At 41.2% G+C, this 26,819-nt stretch overlaps 2 protein-coding genes across 6 annotated transcripts in view; one reads left to right on the forward strand and one right to left on the reverse strand.

Annotated features, from left to right (window-relative positions):
* dync2h1 (dynein cytoplasmic 2 heavy chain 1) overlaps positions 1 to 26,819 on the forward strand; it is a 203,464-nt gene that overhangs the window by 109,449 nt on the left and 67,196 nt on the right. For 4 of the 5 annotated variants that reach the window (XM_085245678.1, XM_085245677.1, XM_085245676.1 and 1 more), the window contains exons 41-66: positions 1,991 to 2,190; positions 2,302 to 2,433; positions 2,635 to 2,767; positions 3,028 to 3,235; positions 3,337 to 3,466; positions 3,848 to 4,003; positions 4,167 to 4,426; positions 5,353 to 5,599; positions 5,741 to 5,892; positions 6,043 to 6,187; positions 7,420 to 7,522; positions 9,276 to 9,440; positions 18,391 to 18,515; positions 18,949 to 19,197; positions 19,577 to 19,685; positions 20,413 to 20,526; positions 21,084 to 21,226; positions 21,569 to 21,650; positions 22,598 to 22,761; positions 23,233 to 23,370; positions 24,524 to 24,637; positions 24,788 to 24,948; positions 25,372 to 25,495; positions 25,663 to 25,784; positions 26,088 to 26,174; positions 26,693 to 26,819. In XM_085245678.1, the coding sequence (XP_085101804.1) occupies positions 1,991 to 2,190; positions 2,302 to 2,433; positions 2,635 to 2,767; positions 3,028 to 3,235; positions 3,337 to 3,466; positions 3,848 to 4,003; positions 4,167 to 4,426; positions 5,353 to 5,599; positions 5,741 to 5,892; positions 6,043 to 6,187; positions 7,420 to 7,522; positions 9,276 to 9,440; positions 18,391 to 18,515; positions 18,949 to 19,197; positions 19,577 to 19,685; positions 20,413 to 20,526; positions 21,084 to 21,226; positions 21,569 to 21,650; positions 22,598 to 22,761; positions 23,233 to 23,370; positions 24,524 to 24,637; positions 24,788 to 24,948; positions 25,372 to 25,495; positions 25,663 to 25,784; positions 26,088 to 26,174; positions 26,693 to 26,819 (3,890 nt within the window). The remainder of the gene's footprint in view (positions 1 to 1,990; positions 2,191 to 2,301; positions 2,434 to 2,634; positions 2,768 to 3,027; positions 3,236 to 3,336; positions 3,467 to 3,847; positions 4,004 to 4,166; positions 4,427 to 5,352; positions 5,600 to 5,740; positions 5,893 to 6,042; positions 6,188 to 7,419; positions 7,523 to 9,275; positions 9,441 to 18,390; positions 18,516 to 18,948; positions 19,198 to 19,576; positions 19,686 to 20,412; positions 20,527 to 21,083; positions 21,227 to 21,568; positions 21,651 to 22,597; positions 22,762 to 23,232; positions 23,371 to 24,523; positions 24,638 to 24,787; positions 24,949 to 25,371; positions 25,496 to 25,662; positions 25,785 to 26,087; positions 26,175 to 26,692) is intronic. The other variant, XM_085245679.1, reaches the window with a different exon arrangement.
* LOC146559594 (uncharacterized) lies at positions 12,982 to 15,454 on the reverse strand. The gene is made up of 2 exons (XM_085244775.1): positions 14,383 to 15,454; positions 12,982 to 14,268 (listed from the first exon to the last, which is right to left on the reverse strand). Exons 1-2 carry the CDS (start codon positions 15,032 to 15,034, stop codon positions 13,397 to 13,399), a joined length of 1,524 nt encoding a protein of 507 aa, XP_085100901.1. The 5' UTR covers positions 15,035 to 15,454; the 3' UTR covers positions 12,982 to 13,396.

The raw sequence follows: 26,819 nt of genomic DNA on the forward strand, positions 1-26,819 counted from the left end.
CCTTCTGTGTAACCTTCAGCTTTTAGCAGTTCAGCACCTTTGTTTTCAGGTTAAATTCGTTTTTTTTTTTGTTTTGTTTTTTATCTCATTCAATATTTTTAACTCAAAATTCAGCAATTAATTCATTTCAGTGCATACATTCAGATTCAAGCATTCACACTGCAGTTTCTTCAGAAAATGCACTTTCTAGTTATTATTATTATTATTTTTTAATATCAGTTGTTCACCCTAACTCTGGGGTACACCCAGAACCTATAGGAGAAATTATATTTTCCGTATGGGAATACTTTGGGGTACAAGATCCCTCAGGAGTAACTGAGGGATCTCAAAGTGTCGAGTCTCACTGAGTGAGAGGATGTCTGGTTAGCCTGCTGCCACTGTAACATGACTTCATATAAGCAAAAGAGGATGGATAGATGTTAAAAAATATATAGTTCAATCCATTGTGTTTATTGGAGACCGGACTCTTGTCCTGGTGAAGGATCATTCAACACATCATAAATAAATATATCTCAAAGGCAAAGTAAGCCTAACTGTGCTGTCATGTAACATCCAAACCACGCTTTTAATATCATCTGATTGTTTTAATCGACTAAAGTTAAAGGAGCCCAAAAGACTATTGACACTTTTAATAATAATAACACCCTTTGTCAGACTGACATATTTGGCTCATTGGGGTTATTGAAAAAGAATCCACAAGTAAACTTGTCAAAGTTTTAGCCTCTTTAGACTTCTTAACTTCTTCATCCACCACAGAAGTAGATGAACCTGTAACAGAAATCTCGACGCAGTCTCTGATAATAAAAAAAAAAAAGTAGCAACTTTTCTAAGTCTGGTTGAAAATCTACTTTTTGGAAGTGCTGAAACTGCTATACTGATAGCAACCTTTGGACCTGAGGGATAGAAAGTTTTCGAGTTGACGTAAAGCATCGGAAGATAAGGTTACAGTTAAAAATTTGACTGGTCTGGAGATGCTTATCCTTTGCTCAACAGAGATACAATAAAAGTGCTTGGCTTATCTGTGCCTCTTTGTGTGGATATCTATTGAATGCAGCCGGATAAACACCACGAGTATACTTAAACAGAAAGCTTTAGTGTCCAGCTCTTTTTCTGTGCACATGCTGCGCTTGCCCTCTAAATATTCTAGTACGGACATGCCATGAATTGACATTTAGCTCAAGCACTTTCCCTAAAAACTTTTCTTCCCTCACTTGTCTGTACTTTTGTCCTTCTGCATTCTCTCGTCCTCAAAACACTTTGCCAGAGCGTTGTTGTTTACCTCTTCAGCATTTCTTCCTCAGTTCCTGCTCCCTCCTCTAACCTCTTGTTAGCGCTCTCTTTCTCTGATACCTGGCTGTCGATGTTGCTCTCGTCCTGCTCGTTCGCAATCGGTGCCCTCTTTTTCTCACCCCAAAGGTCCCCTTCATGCCTCTTGTTTTCAATAACCTCCCACACTTCTACCTTGGTTTTACTCACCCTTTCCCAGATTCTATCATTCTTTCCTTTAAATCTTTCTCTTCCTCCAGCACCCACCTTTTATCTGTCCAACACACAAACACACACACACAGATTCACAGACACATTGTGTGAACCTCTTGTCTGTCGATGAGTCCCTGAGGTTTTTCCTTGTGTTTGTCTCTGTATGTAGTCTGGCCAAGTGCGCTTCTCTGCAGAAAGACAAGAGATCAAAAGTATTGACAGTGTCTTAAATCGTGACAAGTTTTGGTAATTAGCACATTTTTCACTGGGGACATTTGCAAGAGCAAACCAATACTAAACTTTCCTCACCTTGTTTTTATATCATTTTCTATTTTTTTTTCTTTTCATTCAGCATATTGCCTTTTTCATAGTTTATAGCTGTTTTATAGTGTTAACCATACTCTTATTCAAATATTTTTTATGCTTATCCCTGTTTTGGATTGAAATTAAATTTATATTAATTTCTTTTCTTTCTCTAACTCATTTTCTCTCTCTGTCCATCTACTTGCAGTTGAAGAGAGTAGTATGGTAGTGCAGGCCTTAAGACTGAACACAATGTCCAAGCTGACCTTTGCCGATTGCTCTCGGTTTGATGCTCTGGTGAGAGATGTCTTCTCTGGGGTTGATTTCACTGACGTGGAGGACCAGATACTAACACATGCACTGGAACAAGTTTATAAGGAGGCACAGCTTGAACTTATACCCAGCCAGGTGTGTATATGAAGAATTCTAATAAACACTATGTGAACTGATGTTGTTTGTTAGAAAGATGGTATAAGAAAATCAGAGATAGTTAAATGGAATAATTGTTGTCATTTATAGCTAAAGAAGGCATTGGAGCTAAATGAACAGCTAAGACAACGTATGGGCGTAGTTGTTGTCGGGCCAAGCGGAGCAGGCAAGTCCACACTGTGGAGGATGCTCAGGGAGGCTCTCGGCAAGACAGGAAAAGTGGTGAGTAGAGGGAGAACCTCCCCTCTTGAATTTAATGCTGTAACTGGAAAAAGTGATGTAATACAAGTCCTCTAAAATTACATTATGCACTGTCTGAGTTCCAGTGTTATTTAGCATATAAAAGAATCTAAAAAGCGACATTTTCAAAATTAAAGAAATTCTGCCTTGAGTTCTTGCCAATTCACTTTTTTTGTTTGGTAGGTGAAGCAGTACACAATGAATCCTAAGGCCATGCCCAGACAACAGTTGTTGGGACATATAGACATGGACACCAGAGAGTGGTCTGATGGCGTCCTCACCCACAGTGCCAGGAACGTGGTCAAAGAATCTCAGGGTAATAAGAGAGGGACACTGCTGGTTTGTGATTAACCAGACGTTTGACATTATTGCCCACTGAAACTGGAAAAGTGTTTGGCCATCACCAGAATCATCCAATTTCAAAGTGCTTTAATTCTGCAATGTTAAGCACTTGTGAACAAGTTTTGTATGTAAAACTTTTGAAATCAGATGATTCTTTCAGACACACCCCGTATCGTGATTAATATCCTGAATGCATGCGTTGTAAACATATGCATGTATATTTGTGTTTTCTAGAGGTGAACTCTTGGATCGTATGTGATGGCGACATTGATCCTGAGTGGATTGAGAGTCTGAATTCTGTCCTTGATGATAATCGACTGTTAACCATGCCCAGTGGCGAACGCATCCAGTTTGGACCTAATGTTAACTTCCTGTTTGAGACTCATGACCTCAGCTGTGCCTCACCAGCTACCATATCCCGCATGGGCATGATCTTTCTCAGGTCAGTCAGCCTATGCAGAAAGAGTTTTAAGCATTTATTTCTACCAAATTCCACCTTTTCAGTACTTGTCTCACTGGCATTTTACTTCCTCATATCTAAAGTGATGAGGACATTGATGTGGGTGCCTTGGTGAAGTCATGGTTAAAGGGTCAGCCAGAAGAGTGTCACAATAATCTTGAAAACTGGCTGGGCGATTACTTCCAAAGATCTCTGGACTGGGTCCTCAAGCAGGTCAGCGTCCCACTGCTACACAGTGCATGAAAAGCAGTCACATCTTTTCATTGTTCTAAATATTAAACACATCTTTTGTTTGGAACCTGACACAGTGGTGTCATATGCACTGAGCAACTTAGAGCCTTGATCAGTTAACTTCATTTATAATTACCAGTATTTATTATGATATATTTAATTGGTAACATTATGAAAGTGCAATCAAGTAACTGAAATGACTTGTGACCTTTCAGCTCAATGAACAGATCCATTTATTATTTCCTTCTAATTTACATAATCCTTACAGACTGGATTTTTCTTTTGCTCAACCGGTTTATTTGAAAATCGTAAAAGATCTTTGATCCTTACATCTGTATGCTGTTCTTTCTCTCTCCTCATCAGAATGACTTTGTGGTGGAAACTAGTTTAGTGGGCACAGTGTTCAATTGCCTGTCTCACCTCAATGCTGTGAAGGAGAGGGGCCAGTTCATCGTTGGTCTACTGAGAGGTATGGGAGGAAACCTCAACCTCAAAACACGACAGGAGTTTGCCAAAGAGGTGAGGACCTCATTTTGTTCTCGTTTGGTATCAATAGAGGTTGAATTCAAGAACAGTTTTATGTTTGGATTTAAATTGTATTCATGTCTTAATTATAACTGCTGAAAATTATAAGGATGGATAACTTGCTAATGTTTGTCTTTATGTCTTTTCACTCCTGTAGTTGCTGAGCTGGGCCAGGGAAAGCCCACCAGACCCCAGAAAACCATTGGATACTTACTATAACACTGACAGTGGTCATCTAGCAAGTTACATGTTCCAGCGTCCTGAGGGTCTCACGCTGGAGCAGTTCTCTCATACACACATGCTACCTGTGATTGAGACTCCAGGCATGCAGAGAGGTCTGCAGGGTTTCTCTCCTTGGCTCACCACACAGCACAGGCAGCCCTTCATGGTCGTAGGGCCAGAGGGTTGTGGAAAGGGGTAATTACTTCTGGATCCATATACAAAAACACATTAAAAACCATTTAGCCCTTCACAAAGCCATGATTGCTGAACAACTGTTACATTACCTTCCATTATCCTGACTTAAGATCAAATGGCATTCTGCGGAAGCAATTCACAAAGGGTATTTTTTTATTCTATCCTCATGTTAGCCTTTAGTACAAAAATCACTGGTGAGGTCAGAGTGTGCAGTGTGGTTTGTGAGACAGAGGCACTCAAATAGGAATACTCAGAATGACACAATCACATAATCAACAGTGAAATCAAAGCTGCTTTTATTCAAGACTTGACCTTTCTTGTAAAGGCACTGAAAGCTCAGAATAAAGATCAAATCTTTGGGTGTGTGTGTGCGTGCTGTTTGTGCTTGGGATTGTGTACGTGTACACATCAAGTTCTGAACTGCCCCACAAGTAATTGTGTCCCTCCCCTGGGTATAAAAGAGCAAGGGTCCCTCAGTTTGCCTTTTACACTCCACTTTTGTATCTCTCAGTCTTTTCTTTTCTCATCCTCATGCCCTGCCTCACTTTGTCTGAAACGTTACGGTGCCAGTAAGGCACGGGATTTGTCAACTTAGTCTTCTGATAAAAGTACAGATTTTCTGATAATGACTGTGCATGCCCATGAACACGTCATATTTACTTTCTTTAATTTGCCTTTGAGTCAAAGGTAAACAATTTTCTTGACGTCCCAAAAATTTATTTTTTTGATTAATGTGGCAGTAACACAGATTTCATCCTCTTATCCTTTCTTGCTGTCCTTAGATCAGCTTAAAAATGGGTGAAGCTGAACTGTTTAAAACATTTAAGCATATGGATGAACTGTTGCCATCCTCTGCGCTCATGTCTCACCTCATGTACTTTGAGTTCTTGTGTGTTTCCTGACCTTATTCTGTTCGTCCTGTTCAGCATGCTCCTGCGCTACGCCTTCTCTCGGCTGCGTTCCACCCAAGTTGCTGTGGTTCACTGCAGCGCCCAGACATCATCACGCCACGTCCTACAGAAACTGAGCCAGACGTGCCTGTTGCTCAGCTCTAACACTGGTCGAGTTTTCAGACCCAAGGACTGCGAGAACTTGGTCCTTTATTTAAAAGACATCAACCTACCCAAACCGGACAAGTGGGGGACCAGCAACCTCACTGCCTTCCTCCAGCAGGTAAAAAGACAGATAAATTAAAAAGTCAGTCAATGGCTGGATGTGTTGGAAACAGTTTTGATACAAGTGCCCACTCTCAGAAACTTAGACTGTTTCATGTCCACCACCAAGCATCACAATATATATTAACCTTTCTTTCAGGTGTTGACCTATAAGGGGTTCTATGATGAAAATCTGGAGTGGGTCAGTCTTGAGAACATACAAGTGGTGGCTTCCATGTCCACAGGAGGTGCTGTTGGGACACATTCACTCACAACCCGCTTCTCTTCTATAGTACGCATCTGCACAATAGAGTAAGTACAAAACAAGCAACATATAAGTAAATACCAGTAAAACAGCACTTTGTCATTGTTCCCATCTCTCTCCGTTTCTCTGCTTGGGCTCCTTCAAACTTGACAGTGATTCATTCTTGTTATCCTACTGTTTACTTTACCTGACTTTAGTTATCCAGACAGGGAGCAGCTGCAGACTATCTACTCAGCTTACCTGCAGCCAGTTCTCCAGCACAGCCTGGGCAGCCAGGCAGCCTGGGCCAGCACAGGGAAAACACACCAGCTGGCTGGGTCTCTTGTGCAGCTCTATGAACAGGTATTGCATTTCACAGGGTGTTCATTCAAGTTTATAACCAGGTTTGTAAAAACACAGTTTTCCTGAGATGCAAAGAGCATAAAAAAGGCACAAAGAAATCTGAGTAATTCCAGATTAAAACAGTCTCTATGTGATGCAAAATCACACTGTCCAAGTCCTTGTATTTTCACAGATATCCATTTTTAACTAATGGGTGTTAGCCAAGTTCTCTCCAGTCTTTTCAAAAGCACATTAGGTTTTCACATAATTCGTGCCGGTTTTATTACAGGTACAGGCATTACATTGTAGAGACTTGTGCATAAGATAACTTGACACTCAGAAATGTGTCCAGATGAATGCTGAGATTTTGCTTTCATGATGTTAGAAAATATCAGTTAAAGAAATCTGTTGTGTTGTTATTCGCCTTCACAGTAGCTTCTTACTGTTTTATTGCAGCCACAAATGTCAGATATTCTCAGCAATTGTGACATTTTCAAGTTATTATGCATTTGTGTACGCACTTAGGGGGGAATGTTTGTTCTGTTGCTATTTTGATATTGCTCTTCACGCCATTGGATTATTAGGATTATAAATGCAGCGTAGTGATAAATGTGGAGATTCAGGTGCTTATTTTTAATCGTGTCATCTTTTTGCATATCTAGTTTGCGGTAGATAGAAATGTGTAATGAAAAGAGGTTTTATCTGTATCTATAGATATTTACTCACAGCCACTTTATTAAGTCAAAGTCAAAGTTTGTTTATATAGCACAATTAAAAGACTAGTGTACATCAAAGTGCTTCACAATAAAACGGCAATGCGGGCAGAACAAAGAACCTTATTAGGAACACAGTTTTATCAAGTGATTGTGATGTTCAAGAAACCAGTTTGAGATGATTTGAGCTTTGTGGCATGGTGCTTTATCCTGCTGGAAGCAGCCATCAGAAGACACATACATTGTGGTAATAAAGCATGTGTACAAGGTCAACAAAGAAAATATCCCCCACATCGTTACACCACTACCATTAATAGAAAAAAACGATGGATCTGTTCTATGTTCAAAATCAATTAAGTCATTTTTCTCCCTGTTCTGATGCTCGGTTTGAAGTTCAGTATATGCCTAAATGCATCAATTTGCTGCCATGTGGTTTTTTGTGTTAACAATCAGTTAATTAAGTTGATTAATAAACTGTCTGCTGAGTGTATAATAATATAATATAATAACCCCTTTCTGTATTTTCTTCTTTCCTGTTAGGTAAAAGCCAAGTTCACAGTGGATGACCACAGCCATTATGTGTTTACACCTTGTATTCTCACAGAATGGGTTCTCAGCCTGCTGCGGTATGACCTCACTGCAGGTAACTAAAATCAAACCAAAAATAGATCGATATAAATATGTATGTGTTTTAGAAAACAGAGTAAGATTTATGAGGTTAAAATTTTTCAAATAACACGGCCCAGCCTTCTCTAAGTTAAAAACTTAGGGGACTATTTTGAGCGACTAGTCACTACACATACAAAAGCAGAAGGTTGAATTTAATGACCCACTACTAATTTCTTAGTTTATTCATATTGCTGAGTAACATTAATAATTCCATTTTAATGCCAGAATAATACAAAAAAATACAGCCCCACAGAGTTAGTTACTCGTCTGTGTTCTTTCAGCTCAGAGCCACCGTTTCTGTCTCTCACCTTTTTCCTTCTTTCTGTCGGCCTCTCTCTGATTCCTCTCTTCTCTTTCCCCAGTCCCTTTCTGCCACTCGTCTGTCTCTCACTCTTTCATCATCCTCTCCCTTTGCTGTCCTTTCATCTCTCCTTCTGTCACTCTTTCTCTCCTTCTGCAATGTGTTCCTGCTGTGATAGTGAGTCCAATCATTTATTTTAATTAAACACGTCAGCAGAGAAACTTCCCTTTTCCTGTCCTCATCAGTTTTTACTTTCTTTTTTTCTTTCTGAATTCTCTGCCCGGTTTGCTGCTTACCTTCTTTTTGGTATGTAAAAAAAAAATCCTTATTCTTTATATTTCTTCTGTGGCTGCGGTGAATTTGAGCTTGAATAAAGTCCTTTAGGCAGTGTTATCTGTGCTTCCTAGTTTTATTTGATGTGTTTTAGAGGTGATGGGTTGATACTGAGACTGGATACTGTCACAGATGCTGACATATCACTTTTACAATTTCACTAAAACATCAGTGTAAAAATGCCAAAAAAATAACATATCTTTGAGGCCATTTAAGAACATCTGTTGCCGTTATGTAGAGTATCCACAAGAGAGCACTGACAAGTTTTAGATGGATGCAGCTCGTGGAGCCCATTCTGTATATACTCAGAAATTTACAAATTATAAATTAGAATTGCTTTTTGTTTGTTTTTGTGGTCATTGCTTTTTTTATTAAACAACCAATATTGTTAATTATTCATATTAACAAATATCAATATCAGTGTTTGCCTTAAAACTCCAAAATAAGCGAGGATTTATTTGCCTTACTGCTGGTGGCGGAATCATTATAAAGTGGATTTTGGAAATCAAAAGTCATGGGAATAAAAAAAAATGCAGGAAAAATTTACATTTATTTTTTTTTCCTGTAATGGTTTTTAGAATTTAAATTGCTAGGAAAACCCCAGAGACAGAACTGTGTCTGTGTTTGTCATGTTTCAGTATTTTCAGGCACCGTTGAAACCAGTGTTCCATAGTATCACAAATCTGGCTTGTCCCTCCAGTTTTCAGCAAGTAGCACTCTGCTGTTTCGTGGGGAAATTTATTACATATGTGTGATCCAGGGAGGTGATTTTGTCATACTGAGCATTGTCAAAAACAGCCCTTTGACTCATATTAAATCCTGAGTAATAGTGTGATTATTATGAAACTAAATGCCAGGTTTAGGCAGACTAAAATTTGGATTGTATATTTAACGTATACATTTAGCTAACACCTGGTATGAGATCACCTAAATATTTAAATTATCGGGGAAGGGGGGGGTCTAACAAAATGAATAAATCTTAATTTTGTGTAAATGTGTAAAGGTCTTTTTTTAACTATATTCTGTTAAGTCTTAATTCATATATGTGTGTGTGTGTGTGTGTGTGTGTGTGTATCTCACTTGTTCCCTTTAGCTCAATCTAATGTGACAGACAGCGTGTTGGAGGTGGTAGCATACGAGGCCAGGAGGCTCTTCAGAGACCGACTAGTTTCCTCCAAAGACCTTCACACCTTTGATAACATCCTCTCCTCCATCATACGAGGGGACTGGAGCTCTGATGCTCTAGATAACATGACTGGTATGGGATGGCTGTGCTCTTACTTCTAAGTCATAAGCCAAATATTAGGTCTGACCATGAAAGACTATTACTGAACGAGGCTTTTAAGCAGTTAATGTCAATATTACTGGCTGGGCATGTCTGAATGAAAGCAGTATATGATTAGAGCCCTTTTTGACAGCTCTGCATATATATTTACACGTGGCAATATCTCTGTTAATGGTCTGTTTTGAATACTAAACTAGTAATGATTTTAATTATTGATTTTTTTTCCATTTGCTTTGCTTGCTTTCAGTGTGTCAACAGAGCCAACTCTGTGCCTAGTAGTATGTCTTATTCACTGATTGATAAAGTTCTGAGATTTCTTCTGGATAATACCAGAAGGTCATCTAGTGTTGTCCATGTTGTACACAAGCTTTACTTTGGACGCTGTGATATCAAAAAGATTAGAGTAAAAGATAAACCCCGACACTTCTGTTCCCTGAAGGAGAGGAACAAGGTACAGTACAACACATAAGTATGGGATATCACCCCCTTGCGTGTCCTGGCTGAAGAAACCTTTGTTCACGCCTTTAAAGCAGATGACGTGTGATGACATGCGCAAGGCCCTAGTAGATGAGGCCCTAGCGCTCTGAATTGTCGCTATCACACTAGGTGGCAAACCCTTAGCAATCAAGGCAAGGCAAGGCAAGGCAAGTTTATTTGTATAGCACAATTCAACAACAAGGTGATTCAAAGTGCTTTACAGAGACATTAGAAACAAGAACAAATAAAAAGCATGATTTAAAATTGATTAAAACAAGCAAATAAACTAACTAACTAATTAACAAACAAACAAACAACAGTATATAAAATCAAAACAGATAAAATCAGAACAGTAGATAAAATCAGTAGTTAAATGTAAGTTTTGAAATTTAAGCTTAAAGTGTGGATTTGGTGCTTTATTCAAATGCAGCTGAGAACAGGTGAGTCTTCAACCTGGATTTAAATAAACTGAGTGTTTCAGCTGATCTGAGGCTTTCTGGGAGTTTGTTCCAGATATAAGGAGCATAAAAGCTGAATGCAGCTTCTCCGTGTCTGGTTCTGACTCTGGGAACTGATAAAAGACCGGATCCAGATGACCTGAGGGATCTGGATGGTTCATACTGGGTCAGGAGGTCATTGATGTATTTTGGTCCTAAACCATTCAGAGCTTTATAGACCAGCATCAGGACTTTAAAGTCTATCCTCTGACGGACAGGCAGCCAGTGTAAAGACCTCAGAGCTGGACTGATGTGGTCCACTTTTTTGGTCTTAGCGAGGACTCGAGCAGCAGAGTTCTGAATGAGCTGTAGTTGTCTGACTGATTTTTTAGGTAGACCTGTAAAGATGCTGTTACAGTAATCAAGCCTACTAAAGATGAATGCATGGACTAGTTTTTCCAGGTCCTGTTGAGACATCAGATCTTTTATCCTTGATATATTCTTGAGGTGATAGTAAGCTGACTTTGTTATTGTCTTAATGTGTTTTTCTAAGTTTAGGTCTGCATCCATCACTACACCCAAATTTCTCGCCTGGTTTGTGGTTTTTAGATGTATAGATTGAAGTTCTCTGGTGACCTGTAATCGTTTTTCTTTGGCGCCAAAGACTATTACCTCAGTTTTGTTTTTGTTTAGCTGGAGAAAATTGTGGCACAACCAGTCATTGATTTCCTCAATGCATTTACCAAGAGCCTGTACAGGGCCTCGGTCTCCTGGTGACATTGTGATATATATTTGTGTGTCATCTGCATAGCTGTGATAGTTTATTTTGTTGTTGTTTATAATCTGTGCCAGTGGGAGCATGTAGATGTTAAACAGAAGGGGTCCCAAGATGGAACCTTGGGGAACTCCACATGTGATACTTGTCTGCTCAGATGTGAAGTTACCTATTGATACAAAGTATTTCCTGTTTTCTACGTATGTTTTGAACCAGTTTAGTACAGTTCCTGAAAGACCTGTCCAGTTCTCCAGTCGTTTGAGTAATATGTTGTGGTCAACTGTATCAAATGCTGCACTGAGATCCAGTAAAACTAGGACTGACATTTTTCCACTGTCTGTATTCAGACATATGTCATTAAACACTTTGGTCAGAGCGGTTTCAGTGCTGTGGTTCTGTCTAAAACCTGACTGGAAGGCATCGTAGCAATTATTCTGTTTTAAGAAGTAACTGAGCTGTTGAGAAACTGCTTTTTCAATGATCTTACTTAAAAACGGGAGATTTGAGATCGGCCTGTAGTTGTTCATTTGTGTCTTGTCAAGATTGTCCTTTTTCAGTATAGGTTTGATTACAGCAGTTTTTAGTGATTCTGGAAACACACCTGATAATAAAGAAAAGTTGACGATCTGTAACAGGTCTGACTCTAAAGTCTTTGAGACCTTTTTGAAAAAACTTGTTGGCAGGACATCTAAACAGCAGGAGGAGGAGTTCAGTTGACCTAAGATGTCCTCCAGGTCTTTGCTGTTAATAGGTTGAAACTGTTTCATGGTGTTTAAACAGTTTTTTGGTGGACACAGTACATATCCTGGATCTGCTGTTGATGTACCAATTGCTTGTCTAATTTTTTGGATTTTTTCAGTGAAGAATTTGGCAAAGTCATTGCAGGCCATGGTCGAATGAAGTTCAGCTGCCACTGACACAGGGGGGTTTGTTAGCCTGTCAACTGTAGAAAATAAGACCCGAGCATTATGGCTGTTTTTAGTGACGATGTCAGAGAAGTAGGACCTCCTTGCATTCCTCAGTTGTAAATTATAATTGTGAAGTTTCTCTTTATAAATGTCATAATGAACCTGGAGGTTTGTTTTTCTCCATCTGCGCTCAGCTTTCCTACACTCTCTTTTTTCATTTTTCACCAGTGTGGAGTTTCTCCATGGAGACTTTTTCCTTCCAGAGATAACCTTCACCTTAATGGGAGCAATAGTGTCCATTACATTTAACATGTTAGCATTGAAGCTATTGACGAGCTCATTGACTGACCCTCTGGACAGGTCAGGTGTTAATGGGAAGACCTGGTTAAAGATCTCACTACTGTGTTCAGTTATACACCGTTTTGTGATCACTGTTGTTGATATATTTGTGTGGGCTGAGATTTTACTTTCAAAGAAAACACAGTAATGATCAGACAGGCCCACATCAGACACAGTAACCTTTGAAATGCTCAGGCCTTTGGAGATCAGTAGGTCAAGAGTGTGTCCTCTATTATGTGTGGCCTCTGTTACATGCTGAGTCAGCCCAAAGTTGCCCAGAGTGTTACTCAGGTCTTTAGTCCCTTTGTCCTGAGGGTTGTCCACATGAATGTTAAAATCCCCAGCAATAATTACACAGTCAAAATCAACACAGATCACAGACAGCAGTTCACTGAGGTCATTAAAAAAGTCTGTGCAGTATTTGGGAGGCCTGTAAACATTAAGAAACACAACTTTGGATGGGGCCTTCAGCTGTAAAGCCACATATTCAAAAGACTGAAAACTTCCAGGAGATAGCTGCTTACATTGAAATGATTCATTAAATAAGACAGCAACCCCTCCTCCTCTCCTGCTCGCCCTGACCTCACTGATAAAACTGTAGTTAGGAGGGGTCGTCTCGATGAGAACAGCTCCACTGTTACTTTGGTCCAACCAAGTTTCAGTTAAAAACATAAAATCAAGGCTGTGCTCAGTGATTAAATCATTAATTAAAAATGTTTTCCCAGCTAGAGATCTAATGTTTAATAAAGCCAACTTAAGTGTTTTAGAGGTATTACTTGTCCCCTCGTGTTTGGGAGCAGTCTGTGGCACACAAGGTATGTTTACTATGTTTAAAGATCTTTTAGAGTGCAGCTCTCTGTGTTTTGACCAGGCCACATGTCTCCTGTCACCTAAAAGTACAGAAATTTTAAAACCTTCTAGTAAACAGGGTCCCAGCTTCTCCTGGGAAAAGTCATCACTGCCATAATCCTCACAGCCCGGACCCTTCACACATCACGCATCAGACTGCGGAGACAGGGCATGAAGAGGAACTAAGGGGGGCGAGGCTGGGCAATGTGACTTCGATTGCTCTGTTGAGGGTGGGGCTCGATGGCGAACCTTTGGCCGCTCTGGTGGGGGGTTTATGGGGGACAAAAAGGGATTGGGACGGGGGGTAGATCTGAGCCCAGCATTGACCCGCTCCATCATCTCCTCAGTGAATTTCAGGTGTGGGGAGGAGGGAGAAAGGGAGGGGGAGGAGGGTGATGGCCTGTCAGGGGTTTGGGGGACTGGGGAAGGTCGTGGTCCCTTGTCCTGGTCGTTGGTGTTGTTGAGAGAGTTGGAGGCAAATAGGGACCCCTCTTCTTGCCTTAGATGTCTCTCCTTTCTGAGGCTCTTCCTCAGATGCCATGGATGTCTCTCCTTTCTGAGGCTCTTCCCGGGTGGGGGCAAATGGAGCTCCTCCTCAAGGTTTCTGCTGGGCTTTGTCTGTTCTTGGAGTACTGTTTGTTCCTCTTTATGAGATAACTCCTCGTTTATCTCAGCCTTGGCACCAAGCACGGATGGATGACGTATGGAATAAAACAAGTTGGAGGTGAACAGTTTCACCCCTGACTTGTTAAAATTAAATCCATTTGCTTTGAACAGATGCCTGCGTTCCCAAAAAATATTAAAGTTGTCGATAAAATGCACTGAGTGGTCAGCACATGCTGATATAAGCCATTTATTCAGTGTAAACAACCTGCTGAATCTCTCGTCTCCTCCTCTGACCGGCGGTACAGGTCCACTGATGAATACAGCTGCATTCAGAGAGTTTACAGTATTTAATAATCCAGTAAAGTCCCGTTTCAGAACCTCCGACTGTTGTTTGGACACATCGTTTGACCCTGTATGCAGAACAATGTTTGTCACAGTTGGATATTCATCTGCAATTTGAAGAATTCTCTCCTTCAGGTTGTTGACCATATCGTTAGGAAAGCAGAGGACTTTAGTGTTCTTACCGCACATCCTTTGTACATCCTTTACGGCAGAGTCACCCACAATCAGAGTTTCAGGCCTAGCCTTTAGCTTTCCCTGTGGCCTTTCACTTTTCAATAGATTTTCAGACCTTATTTCGCTGCTTTTAGATGGATGGTTGTCCGATATAGATCCAGGGTCCTTTGATAGTGGAGCAAATCTGTTCTGCAGTTTCACATTCAGTTGTTTTGGAGGTTTGTTGTTAACCTTCCTATTCACGGTTGTCCAGTCCTGTTTCCTCCCGTATACAGGGGTAGAAGAGCTTCTCTGTCTCGTAGGAAGTGAAGGCCAGTCGGTTTCAGAGATTTCAGCTCGCTGTGCCCTGCCTGTGATACGTCCTCCCCCTTCCAGGAGACATGATTTATGTCTTGGTTTTGCACCAAGACAGTCTAAGGGGGGATTATCACTTGAGGATTTATAATAGTGCACAGAGTCTACTTTCTTGGTCATGTTATCTGTGCTCCTTAGCTGTGTACTAGCTTGCTCATCGCCATTGTTTTGAATCAAAGGCAAGGTTGTTTCATTTCCACACAGTCCATTTACCTCCACGTTTACTTCTAAGCGATGAATTTTTGTCTCCAGTACTGCAATCTTCTGCAGGAGGCTGTGGTAGTCATCTGTGGAGAGGGAAGGCATCTTGTTGCTAGTTAGCCTAGCGGTTAGCACCTTTCCAGGCTATTGAGGCTGCTCGGTGCCCAGACGCTGTAATCAGGCTTCAGCTGTGTCTAGGCCACAGACACACGGAGCGCTGTGGACAAGGTAACCATAAAATGTTGCTGTTTCTGTTAAGAACACTCTAGTCCTAATGATCTACAAGTGTCCAGAAGTTATCGCAGGTAAGCTCACACGGAAAAAAGGGAAAAAATCAGCATAAAAATCAATAAAAATCAATATAAGAAGCAAAGCATTCAAGAGCAAAGAGATGAAGCGTCCACACTCACAAAGGGGAGGAGCCTTTGTGAGTCAAGTTTAACCTCTCAGCAGGTAAGCATGAAGGCGCCACAGATCTGGGCGCGGATGAAACACTTCTCCTCCCGCCTGAGAGAGGAGATCCCTGCGGAGAGGAAGCTGCCAAGGACTCGCTGCTAGCAGGCTGATTATCTCTGCATACCACGACCTTGTGGGCCACCAAGGGGCCACTAGAAGCAGAGAGAGAGACTGCCGACGCACTCTCTCTAGAACTGGAGATATCATTTCCACTGGGGGAAATGCATACAGGAGCACATCTGGCCATTGGTGCGCTAGTGCGTCCATGCCCAAGGGTGCATCGTGGTCGATTATGGATAAGAACAGGGGGCAGTGAGTATTTACCCTGGAGGTAAAAAGATCTATTTGCGCCTTGCCAAATAGATCCCAAATCTGAGCCACTATTAAAGGGTGTAACCTCCATTCTATCACCAGAGAGAATGGAGGACCCCCCCCATGGAGAGAAGGTCTGGCCCCAGGTTCAGGTGGCCCTTAGAGACACAGCTCTAAGTGGTTGATGTGCAGCTCGTGCTGGGCTGCAGACCAGATCCCTCTCACTGATGCACCCTCACACAGCTCTCCACACCCTCTTAGGGAAGCATCTGAGGACACCATTTTGCAAAACAACACCCTCCCAATCCAAGAGCCCTGATGCAGCAGCCCGGGCTCCCTCCAAGGACGGAGAGCTAGCATGCAAGATGCGGTTACCGTCAGCCTGCTCCGGAGGTGACGCAATGCAAACAGGTGGTGAGAGAGAGTCCAGTGTTGAAACGCTCTCATCTTTAACTGTCCAAGTGGCACTATGGCGATCATAGATGACATCATGCCCAACAAATGTAATGTCTGGAAACGCAGTCTGCGTCCCAGCTGAAACTGAGCGAGGCAGCGATTAAACCAGCCACTCTGTTCTCAGACAAACGTGCTGGAAAGTGAGCATATTTCCAAACCAAGGAAAGAAATCAGCTGACTCGGGGTTAGCGAGCTCTTTTGAAAGTTCACAGAGAACCCCAGAGTCTGAATGTGTGACAGAACCAGCGACAGCTGTGTCTCCGCCTGCTCTCTGGAGCAAGCTATGAGAGCCCAGTCGCCTAGGTAGGCTAAGATGCGGATGCCTCTCTCTCTGAGGGGCGGTAGCGTTGCCTCGGCACATTTCGTAAAGGTGCGAAGAGCGAGCGACAGCCCGAACGGCAGCACTAGGTATTCGTAGGCTATGCCCTCGAATGCAAACCTCAGAAACTGCCTGTGTTTCGGGTGTATAACCACATGAAAATAAGCATCTGTTAGATCGATTGTTGCAAACCAATCTCCCGGGCCGACTGCATTCAAGAATTGTCTGAGTGTTAGCATCTTGAACCTGTACGTCCGTAGATATGTGTTCAAGACTCGCAGGTCAAGGATGGGACGAAGCCCTCCACCTTTTTTTGGAACAACAAAATAACGGCTGTACCAGATTTTGTCTGTCTCCGAAGTGGGGACCACTCGTATTGCTCTTTTCTGCAATAGCGCCTTTATTTCGTCTCTGAGTATCATGGCCGCCTCTGTGTCGACAGTCGTGTTTACGAGTCTCCGGAAACGAGACAGTTTGACCCGGAACCGGTAACCCATGGCAAAGGTTCGCAGCACCCACAGAGAGGGGGCGCAAGCGCGCCACTGAGGGAAGTGAGCAGCCAGCCGGCTGACCTGCAGCACTGACGGCGGGGCGTTGTTGCCCCTCAGTGTGTCTGCAGGGGACTGCACCACCTGCCTGACCTGGCTCATTCTGCCTGCAGGCTGAGCATTTGTGATTGTTTGAGAATAAACAACACTCTTTATTGACTGTAACATGGAAACATGTACATTCACACATTTTGTTGGATGCACCTTTTCTGGGGCACAACAATGAAAAACAGCAGGAACACTTGATGTGGTCACCTGAACATTTAACACACCTGAACAGGGAGTTACAACCTGAGGCATTTTGTGTGCAGGGGGTTTGTGCTTGGGAGAGTCAGAGTGTTAGGACATCGACTGGATAATCCTCGTCTTCAGACTCAGAAAGGAGAGGGTCATGCCGTGCGACAGCCAAGCGTCCCAGCACTTTTTCCACAAACATCACCCATCTTTCCAGGGTCAAGCGCCCGAGCTGGCGACAAAACGCACAGGCTTTGGGCTCCGTCAACGCTCTCCTAGTGTGGACGACCCCCAGGCAGACAGGGTAGGCATCGTGCTGTTTGCTGTCGTGCAAAGAGAAACCGCATCCCTCAGGAGGGACCATGCACATGTCATCACACGTCATCTGCCCTGAAGGTGTGAATAAAGGTTTCTTCAGCCAGGACACGCGAGGGCGTGATATCCATATCCATATCCATACTTATGTGTTGTACCGAGTGAATCGACTGAAAGGGAACCAGCTCACTGTGTTAGCAATAATACTATGTATTGTGTTTAATAATGTGCTTTACAGCAGTCTGGAAATCTGTGAAAAGATGTAGCTTTTGCTAGCTTTTGTCATAAAAATAGCACTGAAAACCCTTATAGAGAAAACTGGCTCGGTTACAAAGAGGCAGACAAATCTAATCCAAATCTTTAATCTAATCAGCTTGTAGATTGCCTTGTATCCCCAGTGAGGAATGCCTCTCCCAGACTGTGGCCACCTGGAAAACAGGGATTGCAAAAACAAAAATTTCTTGTGCACAAGTTGCTTATAAAGGCACAAACTACATTCGAGAATACAATTTGATGTCTGTTTGTTTGTCAACAACATTGTGCAACAATTACCCACCCTCATTTTAGGAAATCTGGTGAAGATGTGAATCATGGGCAAAGTAAAAACCCATCAAAGCTGATTGCAGATCTGGATCACTTTCTTTGAACTGACAAAATGGGCCATTTAGCCCTGATGGTGGATGCACTCTCTGCACTTCTGTGTTTCATACACAGTTGATTGCTAGTACAACACTGTCTATGCTGCACTTTTATTTTTTCTTAGACAACCTCCATGTAATTTAACATGTCCACTAATAGTCTGTTATTTTGTCTGTTTGCAGATGGTTTCTATGTGACATGGGGAGCGTCTGAGGGGGCTGTGATCACTCCTGGCCAGTCTCTGCCTCCTCATGGCAAACAACTGGGACGCCTGGACTCTACTGATTTAAAACAAGTTATACAGAAGGTACGCAGTAAGAGACTGTTGTTAGACTTGTTGGATTAACTGTGGACAGAAAGATGTGTCTACACAGTGTTACAGCAACTATAGGGATTTTCTCTTTATTCTTCTTAGCTAAAACACTGATATGGTCCTTATGTGCAAATGCGCTAATACAATAAATCATCAGTATATCAATAGCATTTTAGACAGGATAATCTGCACTAGTGTCATATTTTGCTAAAAAAGCTTAAACTTTTTACCTAATTTAAAGTAAAAGAAATGGTACTGCCACTTTGCTTTAGTAAATTTATAAACTTCTGTTTTTGTGCTTCTTTTTTCATCGTCATGTCTAACTCTGTGTTTGCATTTCTTTGTCTTTGTTTTCTTATTTTCACTTCACTGTGTTTGCTGCTGTGTACCTCCTTCACCTGTGTGTCTGTTCCTCGTTTTCCTCTAGGGAGTCGTGCTGTACAGTCGAGATAACAGGGAGCTGGATCTTCTCCTGTTCTGGGAAGTGTGCGACTTTGTGTCCAGGGTAGATCGGGTCCTAAGCAGACCTGGTGGGTCTCTGCTTTTGGCAGGGCGCAGCGGAGTGGGTCGGCACACAGCCACGTGCCTAGTGTCACACATGCACGGATACACGTTGTTTACTCCAAAAATCTCCCGTGGTTACACCCTGAAGCATTTCAACAGTGATCTCAAGACGGTAAGTGGATTTCCTTTATTAGATTTTATCTCTTTATCTGGTTCACATTATACTTTAATAAATTGCATTTGCAAAATGCTCTTAGAGATAATCACACGTTACACACTAATCCTGCAGGCTATACGGTTCCTATTCTGAAGAACTCCCTGTTGAGCATTTGTGTGTTTTTTTCAGATTGAGTGACACTTATAATTACCATTAAAAGTGAATAGTTACTGATAAAAGAATTTTCTGTCGTTTTAGTTGATTTTTATGCATTAAATCAGTACCCATTATCATATGTTGACAGATGTCTCACTTTGCGGAGGTTTAAGCATAGACTATGTAATCTCAGCTGATGGCACTATATAATATATTTGTGTGGATACTGTGTGATTAGGTGATGCAGCTGGCAGGTCTGGAGGGCCAACAGGTGGTTTTACTATTAGAGGACTATCAGTTTGTCCACCCAGCTTTCTTAGAGATGGTGAACAGCCTGCTGTCATCAGGTATGTGTTGTGTTTATTTATGCTTTTGCCTTATTTTTTTATTTATAGAAACGTGAGTTATTGGGACTCAAGAAATTGTAGCTTCATTTAAGAGTTAATGTTTAAACTGCGATTGTCACACTGCAAATCTTAAACAGTATTTGCAATATATAGCTGGACTATGGTTTTAGATGGGTTTATGTTCTGATAGAAGAAATTATTTTGACCTTTGGGTTTAGTCAGACCAGAATTTTCTTCCTGCTCACAGACTTCATGCTAGGCTAACCATCCAACCATCCCCCACTCCAGCTTCACTCTGAGCAGACAGATCTGAGTGGTTATTGGGTGATATTGTTCATCTTGCGTACAAAGTCTTGTCAAATGACTTTCAGCTCTAATTCAAGGGGTTTACCAAAAGTATTTCATTTACTGTTCAGGAATCATTTTCAGAGTCTCAAAAGTAACTGGGCAAACTACCAAAACTTTAAATATGAGCATTGTTTTTAATGTTCAGTTTCATCTGAAAAAGTGTGCCTTGTTGGGTTGAGATCAGGTAATCATTGAACATGTTCAATGATTACCTGACACACATTTCTTTCTTCTTCTTGCAAGAAGAAGAAAGAAATGTGTGTCTCCTAAAATTATAAACTATATATGAGATGTGCATTTGAATATGGATCATACACTCAAGAATTTTCTCTGTTGTAGTTAAGTTGTAGTTCTAATGTATCCTGGGGACATTTTTCAGGTGAAGTTCCAGGTCTATATACCCCTGAGGAACTGGAGCCACTCCTCTCGTCACTGAAAGATGGTGCTTCCCAGGATGGATTCACCGGACCTCTCTACAACTATTTCTCTCACAGTCAGTATTGTGGTTTTATTGACAGCATGGTCCCTCTGTCTTTCTGTTGTTCATTGTTCCTTCATTAGGGCCTCTTCTCACTGTAAACCTCTATTATATGTGACATTTAGTTACAGAGATTGTTTTTTCTGTTTTTCTCCTTGATTATATCCGACTGTGTTCTTCTGCTTCATTGCTGCGCACTGTTGTTGGTACTGTATAAATGCTGCAATGTCACAGAGGTTGCTGCTTGTGAATCAAATCAATAACCATTATTGGCAAAGTAAAACCACTAAAGAGCTTACTCCTCACCTTTTCTCTCCAACTCTGCCAGATACAAGTTAATAAAGATGCTATTATGAATATGAATATTCTTTATTGTCATTGTCACAAGTACAATGAAATTGAAAGATGTCTCCGGTCAGTGCAACATCACGAAAGATAAATACTTAAAAACTATAATATATATTGGTATTATTAGTGATAATACCAATGCCTGTCATTGTCCCACACCGTGTCCACCTTTCATCAAAGTTTCCCGATGAATTCCCTTCACCACTGTCTCACATCCCACTCAGGAATCCAGCAGAACCTCCACATTGTTCTGATCATGGACTCCTCCAACCCTAACTTCACCATCAACTGTGAGAGCAACCCAGCTTTTTACCGCAAGTGCTCTGTCCAGTGGATGGAAGGATGGTCTGAAAGCAGCATGAAAAAGGTTAATATCAGAACAGCAAGATCAAAATGGGCATTAAATCATCAGCTGTTAATAAAGCTCACGCTAAGTGTTGCTTATGAGATTAGCAATGCACATTCCTTCCAACCTTTAAAGACAGACCTGTGTAATTCTGCTCTACTAATGTCTGTTGACCTAATACAGCAGCCCTAATAATGAATTGGTTTTCTCTCATTGTTGGAATTTTAAAATTGAAAACTTTTTTTTTTTTTACTTTACAGGTTATTTTTAAAAATCAAGGTGTTGCGGTCATATTTGTGCACACACCAGTTCTTTTATAGTCACATTTGCAAATCTGGTAAACCTAAACGTGTTGCTTGTCAGATACCTGAGCTGTTGTTGGCAAAAACTGAGCAGGGAGGGGAGGAGACCGAAAGAGAAAAGGGCAGCAAGAGGAAAAGCTCAGGTAAGCACATGAACATTAAGTCACAGTTCATGAATGATTGATGATCTCTGGACTTAAAATGTTGTCAGATAGCTGATAAATGCCAATGCAGAATTGTATACACGCGAAGCTATCACCTTCACAATGTGAGTGACTTTGAAATAGGAGTGATGACAAAGTGCATTTGAGCCATTTTATAGTTGTTCATGCTGTTGGCATGATTAATCACATTGAAAAACGAAAAAATTAGAACTGGTCAATGTTGTTTAAACAAATAAATAGATAATCAGTCTCTTATTTATTTTCTATTTATCTACAGTGTAATAGTACTCACAGACTGCACAACACTTTGTTGAAGCACCTTTGGCAGCAATCAAGTCTTTTTGAGCATGATGCTATAAGCTGGCGCATCTATTTTTGGGCAGTTTTTCCCGTTCTTTGTTGTAAAACCTCTCAAGCTCCATCAGGTGGATAGGGAGGGTGTGTCGATGCATAGCCAGTTTCAGATCTCTCCAGAGATGTTCATTCGGGTTTCGGTGTCTGATTCCCTTCAGACATGAGACTCTGCATTCAGGCCAAAGAGTTCAATCTTTGTTTTGTCAGACCAGAGAGTTTTGTTTCTATGGTCTGAGAGTCTTTCAGGCAAACTCCAGGTGGGCTATCCTCTTACTGAGGAGGGGCTTCCATCTGAACTGTCTACCATAAAGGCTTTTATTGTTATTATTGTTATTATTATTATTGTTATTATTATTATTTATTTGTTTGTTTATTTTATTTTACTCATATTTCCATTTAGTCACTACCATGTGATAAATTAAGATGAATTATCTTATTTTATTAATAGTAGTAGTATCATAAGCTTATAATACTTAGACATATTTAATGGCTCTATATTTTTAGTGTAATCAGAATGACTTTATATCAACTTTTTCTCTTTGTGCATCTTTTTTTTCACCTGTGACTCTCAGGAGGGTCTGGGCAGGGGGATCTGTGCCGATTGTTCTTGATGGTCCATGAGTCATGCCGCGAACACGGTGCAACACCGAGCAAGTACATGGCCTTTCTGCATGTTTACACCGCATTATACAGTCGGAAGCAAAAGCAGCTTACTACAAGACAGCAGCATCTGCAGGTAAAATTGCAAATCTACCCTGTGATACAGAATTATAAGTAGTATGAGTTTTACTACTTCCGTAAGAAGCAACTTATTTTTGGAACAACTGATGAGAATTGTTTATCCTAGACTTGAAAATCGATAGATCTACACATAAAATAGCTCTTGATTTGACTTTTAGTGACGATAAGGGTTTTAAAAGAGCCTTGCGGTGAAAACGACACACAGCAAATAAAAGACATGGATTAGAGAAGTTATTTGGTTTTTGGAACTGTATCCAGCCCTGATAGATGAGCTTGTGCCCAGCATTCATCCTGTGTAGTATTTTATTTAAAGTTTTACTGCAGTTTTACACACTGATATGAGAAAGTACAATTACAAAGCAACCGTAAATGTTGTTGGTAAACATTGCACACACAAATTCCATTGAATCTTTAAGAGGAAACAAGTTTGACATTACTTGTAAAGTAATACATGTTATGTCTACAGGCAGGCGTTTCTAAGCTGAATGAAGCTAAAACATTGGTTGATGAACTAAAGAGGCGGGCTGCAGAGCAGAGCGAACTGCTGAGGACTAAACAACAGGAGGCAGATTCTGCCCTGCAGGAAATCACAACCTCCATGCAGGTGTGTATGTCTGTGCTGCTGGTGCATTGTCCGCTAGTGACTGTGTATTGGGATGGGTGGATGTGGGTATACGTGTGTGGCTCAGGACAGTAGTCCTGCAGGGTTTCATGTCTTTTCTAACTTATATCTATTCTATGTCTATCTATCCAACTTCTCTCCTCTCTTCTCTTCTCTGGCTTTCTTTTTCATCTGCATTGCATTATACAAAAAACTTTCTGCCTTTCCCATGGCAATATCCTCCCTGCTGTGAAGACACTATTTATTTAGTTTGTGTACGTATGTGTATTTGTTTGTTTTGTGACTTTCCTTTCATTCTCATCTCCTGATACCCCCATTTCCATTTCCTCCTGCTGGGTCTGTCTCGAGGATGGATGGTTGGATAGATGTGTGGAGGGGGAAAAGGAGATGAACCTTGTTCATTAGTTATGATATCCTTCTATCTTTCACTCTGTGGGGATTGGGTTTGTTGAGTTAGAGGGCGGGAGGAAGAAAGGAGATGAGAAACAAAAATAAGAAAGAAAAAGAAATAACTGTCAGAGGAGTCAGTTTTGCAGAGTGATAATTAAGAACTAGACTCATCCCTTTGGTCTGTAGTAGCTATGTCGCCTGTGGGGATGGAGACAGCAGGGAGAGAAGCGAGGAACACTGGAACAACGATGGGAAGAGTGTAAACAAAATAGATGGAAGACTGACTGAGGCTTGGCAAAGATGGAAATATTAAGAGAGCCGTTAAGGAAGAATGAAAATAAGGTTTGGAGCAGAAAAGGGGAATATATGTGGCATATAGCAAGACCTGGAGCCTTGACTATGGAAGAATTATAGGGATGGGAAAAAAAGCCAATGTTGGGATTAGCTTTAGATGAAAATGTGATGTGATAAAACTTTCAGGTTTGAAGAGGTCAGAGAGAGGACCTGTTGGAAAATGATACGGCCAAACATTTGTCCTCACTGCTTTTTCATCATCAGTGTCACAATATTCCTAAAAAAATCCTATAAATGTAAAATACAATACAGATGATTATATAGAAATCATATATTCAGCTGCTTACTTTCAATCCTGATTAAGCCTTTTTCCCCTAACTTCAGTACATGCTAAAAGCCTGTTTTTTAATCTAGTGTACTGAACATTTTCCTTATTTTTTGGATTTTCCAGAATGCCAGTGACCAGAAGGCAGAGATGGAAAAATTGAAAGGGAAAATGGCTCAAGAAGTGTCCAAAATTGAAGAGAGAAAAGCCAAAATCGACGACGAGCTGAAAGAAGTACAGGTAAGTGGTTTGTTGCCTGTTTTTGTGAGCATGCCCATTTCTGTAAGTTACGAGAAAACATCCCCCCTTTTCAAGGCTTGCAATCCCCATTGTGCTTATCCTTCACGTACTTGTGCATCTCTCGCTGCCTTTTCCCCTGCTGCCCTCTAGCCTTTGGTAGATGAAGCAAAGCGTGCAGTTGGAAACATCAAGCCTGAAGCGCTGTCTGAGATCCGCTCCCTCCGCATGCCTCCCGATGTCATCAGAGACATCCTGGAGGGGGTACTGAGGCTGATGGGCATCTTTGACACCTCCTGGGTCAGCATGAAGAGGTGAGAGAAAAGAGATAGGAAGAACGTGTAAAGGGATGAATAGGAAGATGAAGAGTTACCCTGTTGGGAGTAATTAAATTGATGAGGATCTTCGACACCTCTCGGGTTAGCAAAAAGAGGCATTAGGAGGTGATGAGGTGTTAGAGAATGGGTGGGAAACGAGGAAGAAAAGGGAAGGATAAACAAAGCCTTTCTGCACTGCTAATGAGCGAGTGTAGGTTGTGTGCGTATATTTGGGCGGGGTGGTGCTGGGGGTGGGGGGGCAACTGTTCATGCTTAATTAAGGAAAAAAAGGCTCATATTTTAGGCTTGAATTAACATTAAACTATCTGCTTTATGGGTTAATTTGATCTCTTTCTGATGATTTCATCTGTGTTTGGCTTTAATGTTGAACTCACACATGAAAACTCCTCTCTTCTCTAGCTTTCTAGCTAAACGTGGTGTGAGGGAGGACATAGCTACATTTGAAGCCAGGAACATCACTCCTGAGATTCGCCAGAGTGTGGAAGAGCTACTCAACAGGAACAGGGCTTCTTTCGACCCTAAGGTCTGCCTACCATAGTAGCAGAATCAGAATTAGATGTACTGTTGGAGGTTGTTATTACAGCTTGATTGTTTTTTTGTTGTTGTTGTTGGTTTGTTAGTGTGTTTGTCTTCTAAAGAAGTTATTATGGCTGTTTCACTGATTTGTAATGCTACTGTTGTTTCATTCAGAATGCAAAGCGTGCAAGTGCAGCAGCTGCTCCTCTGGCTGCCTGGGTCAAAGCCAATGTCCAATACTCCCGCGTCCTAGAGAGGATAGAGCCACTGGAAAGAGAACAGGCTGGACTTTTGGAGTAGGAAAACACACAAACACAACTCTATAAAAGACCGAAAATGCTTTCAACCTGTAAAACGCTGTATGTTTAAACAAAACAAAAAACAAGAAAGTTGAAGTTCTTGATTAAAAAAATTAAAAAGTTGCTAAGTTTTGTGAAGTAATTTTGATCTAGATTGTATTATTTTAAACAAACTTGTGATCACTGACTTCATCTAATTCTACTCAACTCTAACTCACGCTCAGTTTCTCGATGCTACACATGCAATAAATGATACATAAAGTAAGTCAATAAATCAATGCGTGTGTTGTATGTGTCCAGAAACCTGAGGAAGACTGAGAGTAGGAAGAATAAACTAGAAGACCAGCTCAGCACTGTTGGAGCCAAAGTCAATGAGTTGAAAGAGAAGTATGCATCCTTCCTTCACCAATTAATCCTTCTATACTGTGTAGTTTGGGTTTTGCTTCTGGTTTTTGCGTGCTGTTGTCTTAAATTGAGATTAGGGTCGTAGTTTCTTTTAATCTTGAACTGTTGATTTGTTGATGCGATGATGAGCCACCTAAAAATGAACAACAACAGCAACAAACATGGGCAGACATTTACCAGCATCAGTGTTTACGACATCAGAGCACAACAAAGGGTCGAACTTCACACTTTACATTAGTGTCACTGAGCTCCCTGCGCTCTGTCCTCTTTAGTCTTCAGTTTTCCTCCTCCTCATCCATGTTCAATCATACAATACAATCATCTTATAACTGAAAGATGTCCTACTTTCACTACACTCATTTTCTATATGACTCTACCTGCTGTAAATGTCATAGAGGAAGCCTCACCTGTTATATTTACAATGCATCTTATCGTCTTGGGTAAATATTACAATACATCTGCTTTCGGTTGGCTTTTCTTTCTCCTTACTTTCTCTGCAGGTTTCAGTGTCACACTGCAGAGGCAGCTAAGTTGGAGGCCGATGTGTCAAAAGCTCAGGACACGATCACTGCTGCCCAGCAGCTTATATCACAACTGGACGGAGAACACACACGCTGGAATGCACAG

Source organism: Mchenga conophoros, linkage group LG14, assembly GCF_057382185.1.
Source record: "Mchenga conophoros isolate Kocher_MC1m ecotype Shallow Benthic linkage group LG14, M_conophoros_male_GT1.1, whole genome shotgun sequence".
NCBI lineage: Eukaryota > Metazoa > Chordata > Actinopteri > Cichliformes > Cichlidae > Mchenga > Mchenga conophoros.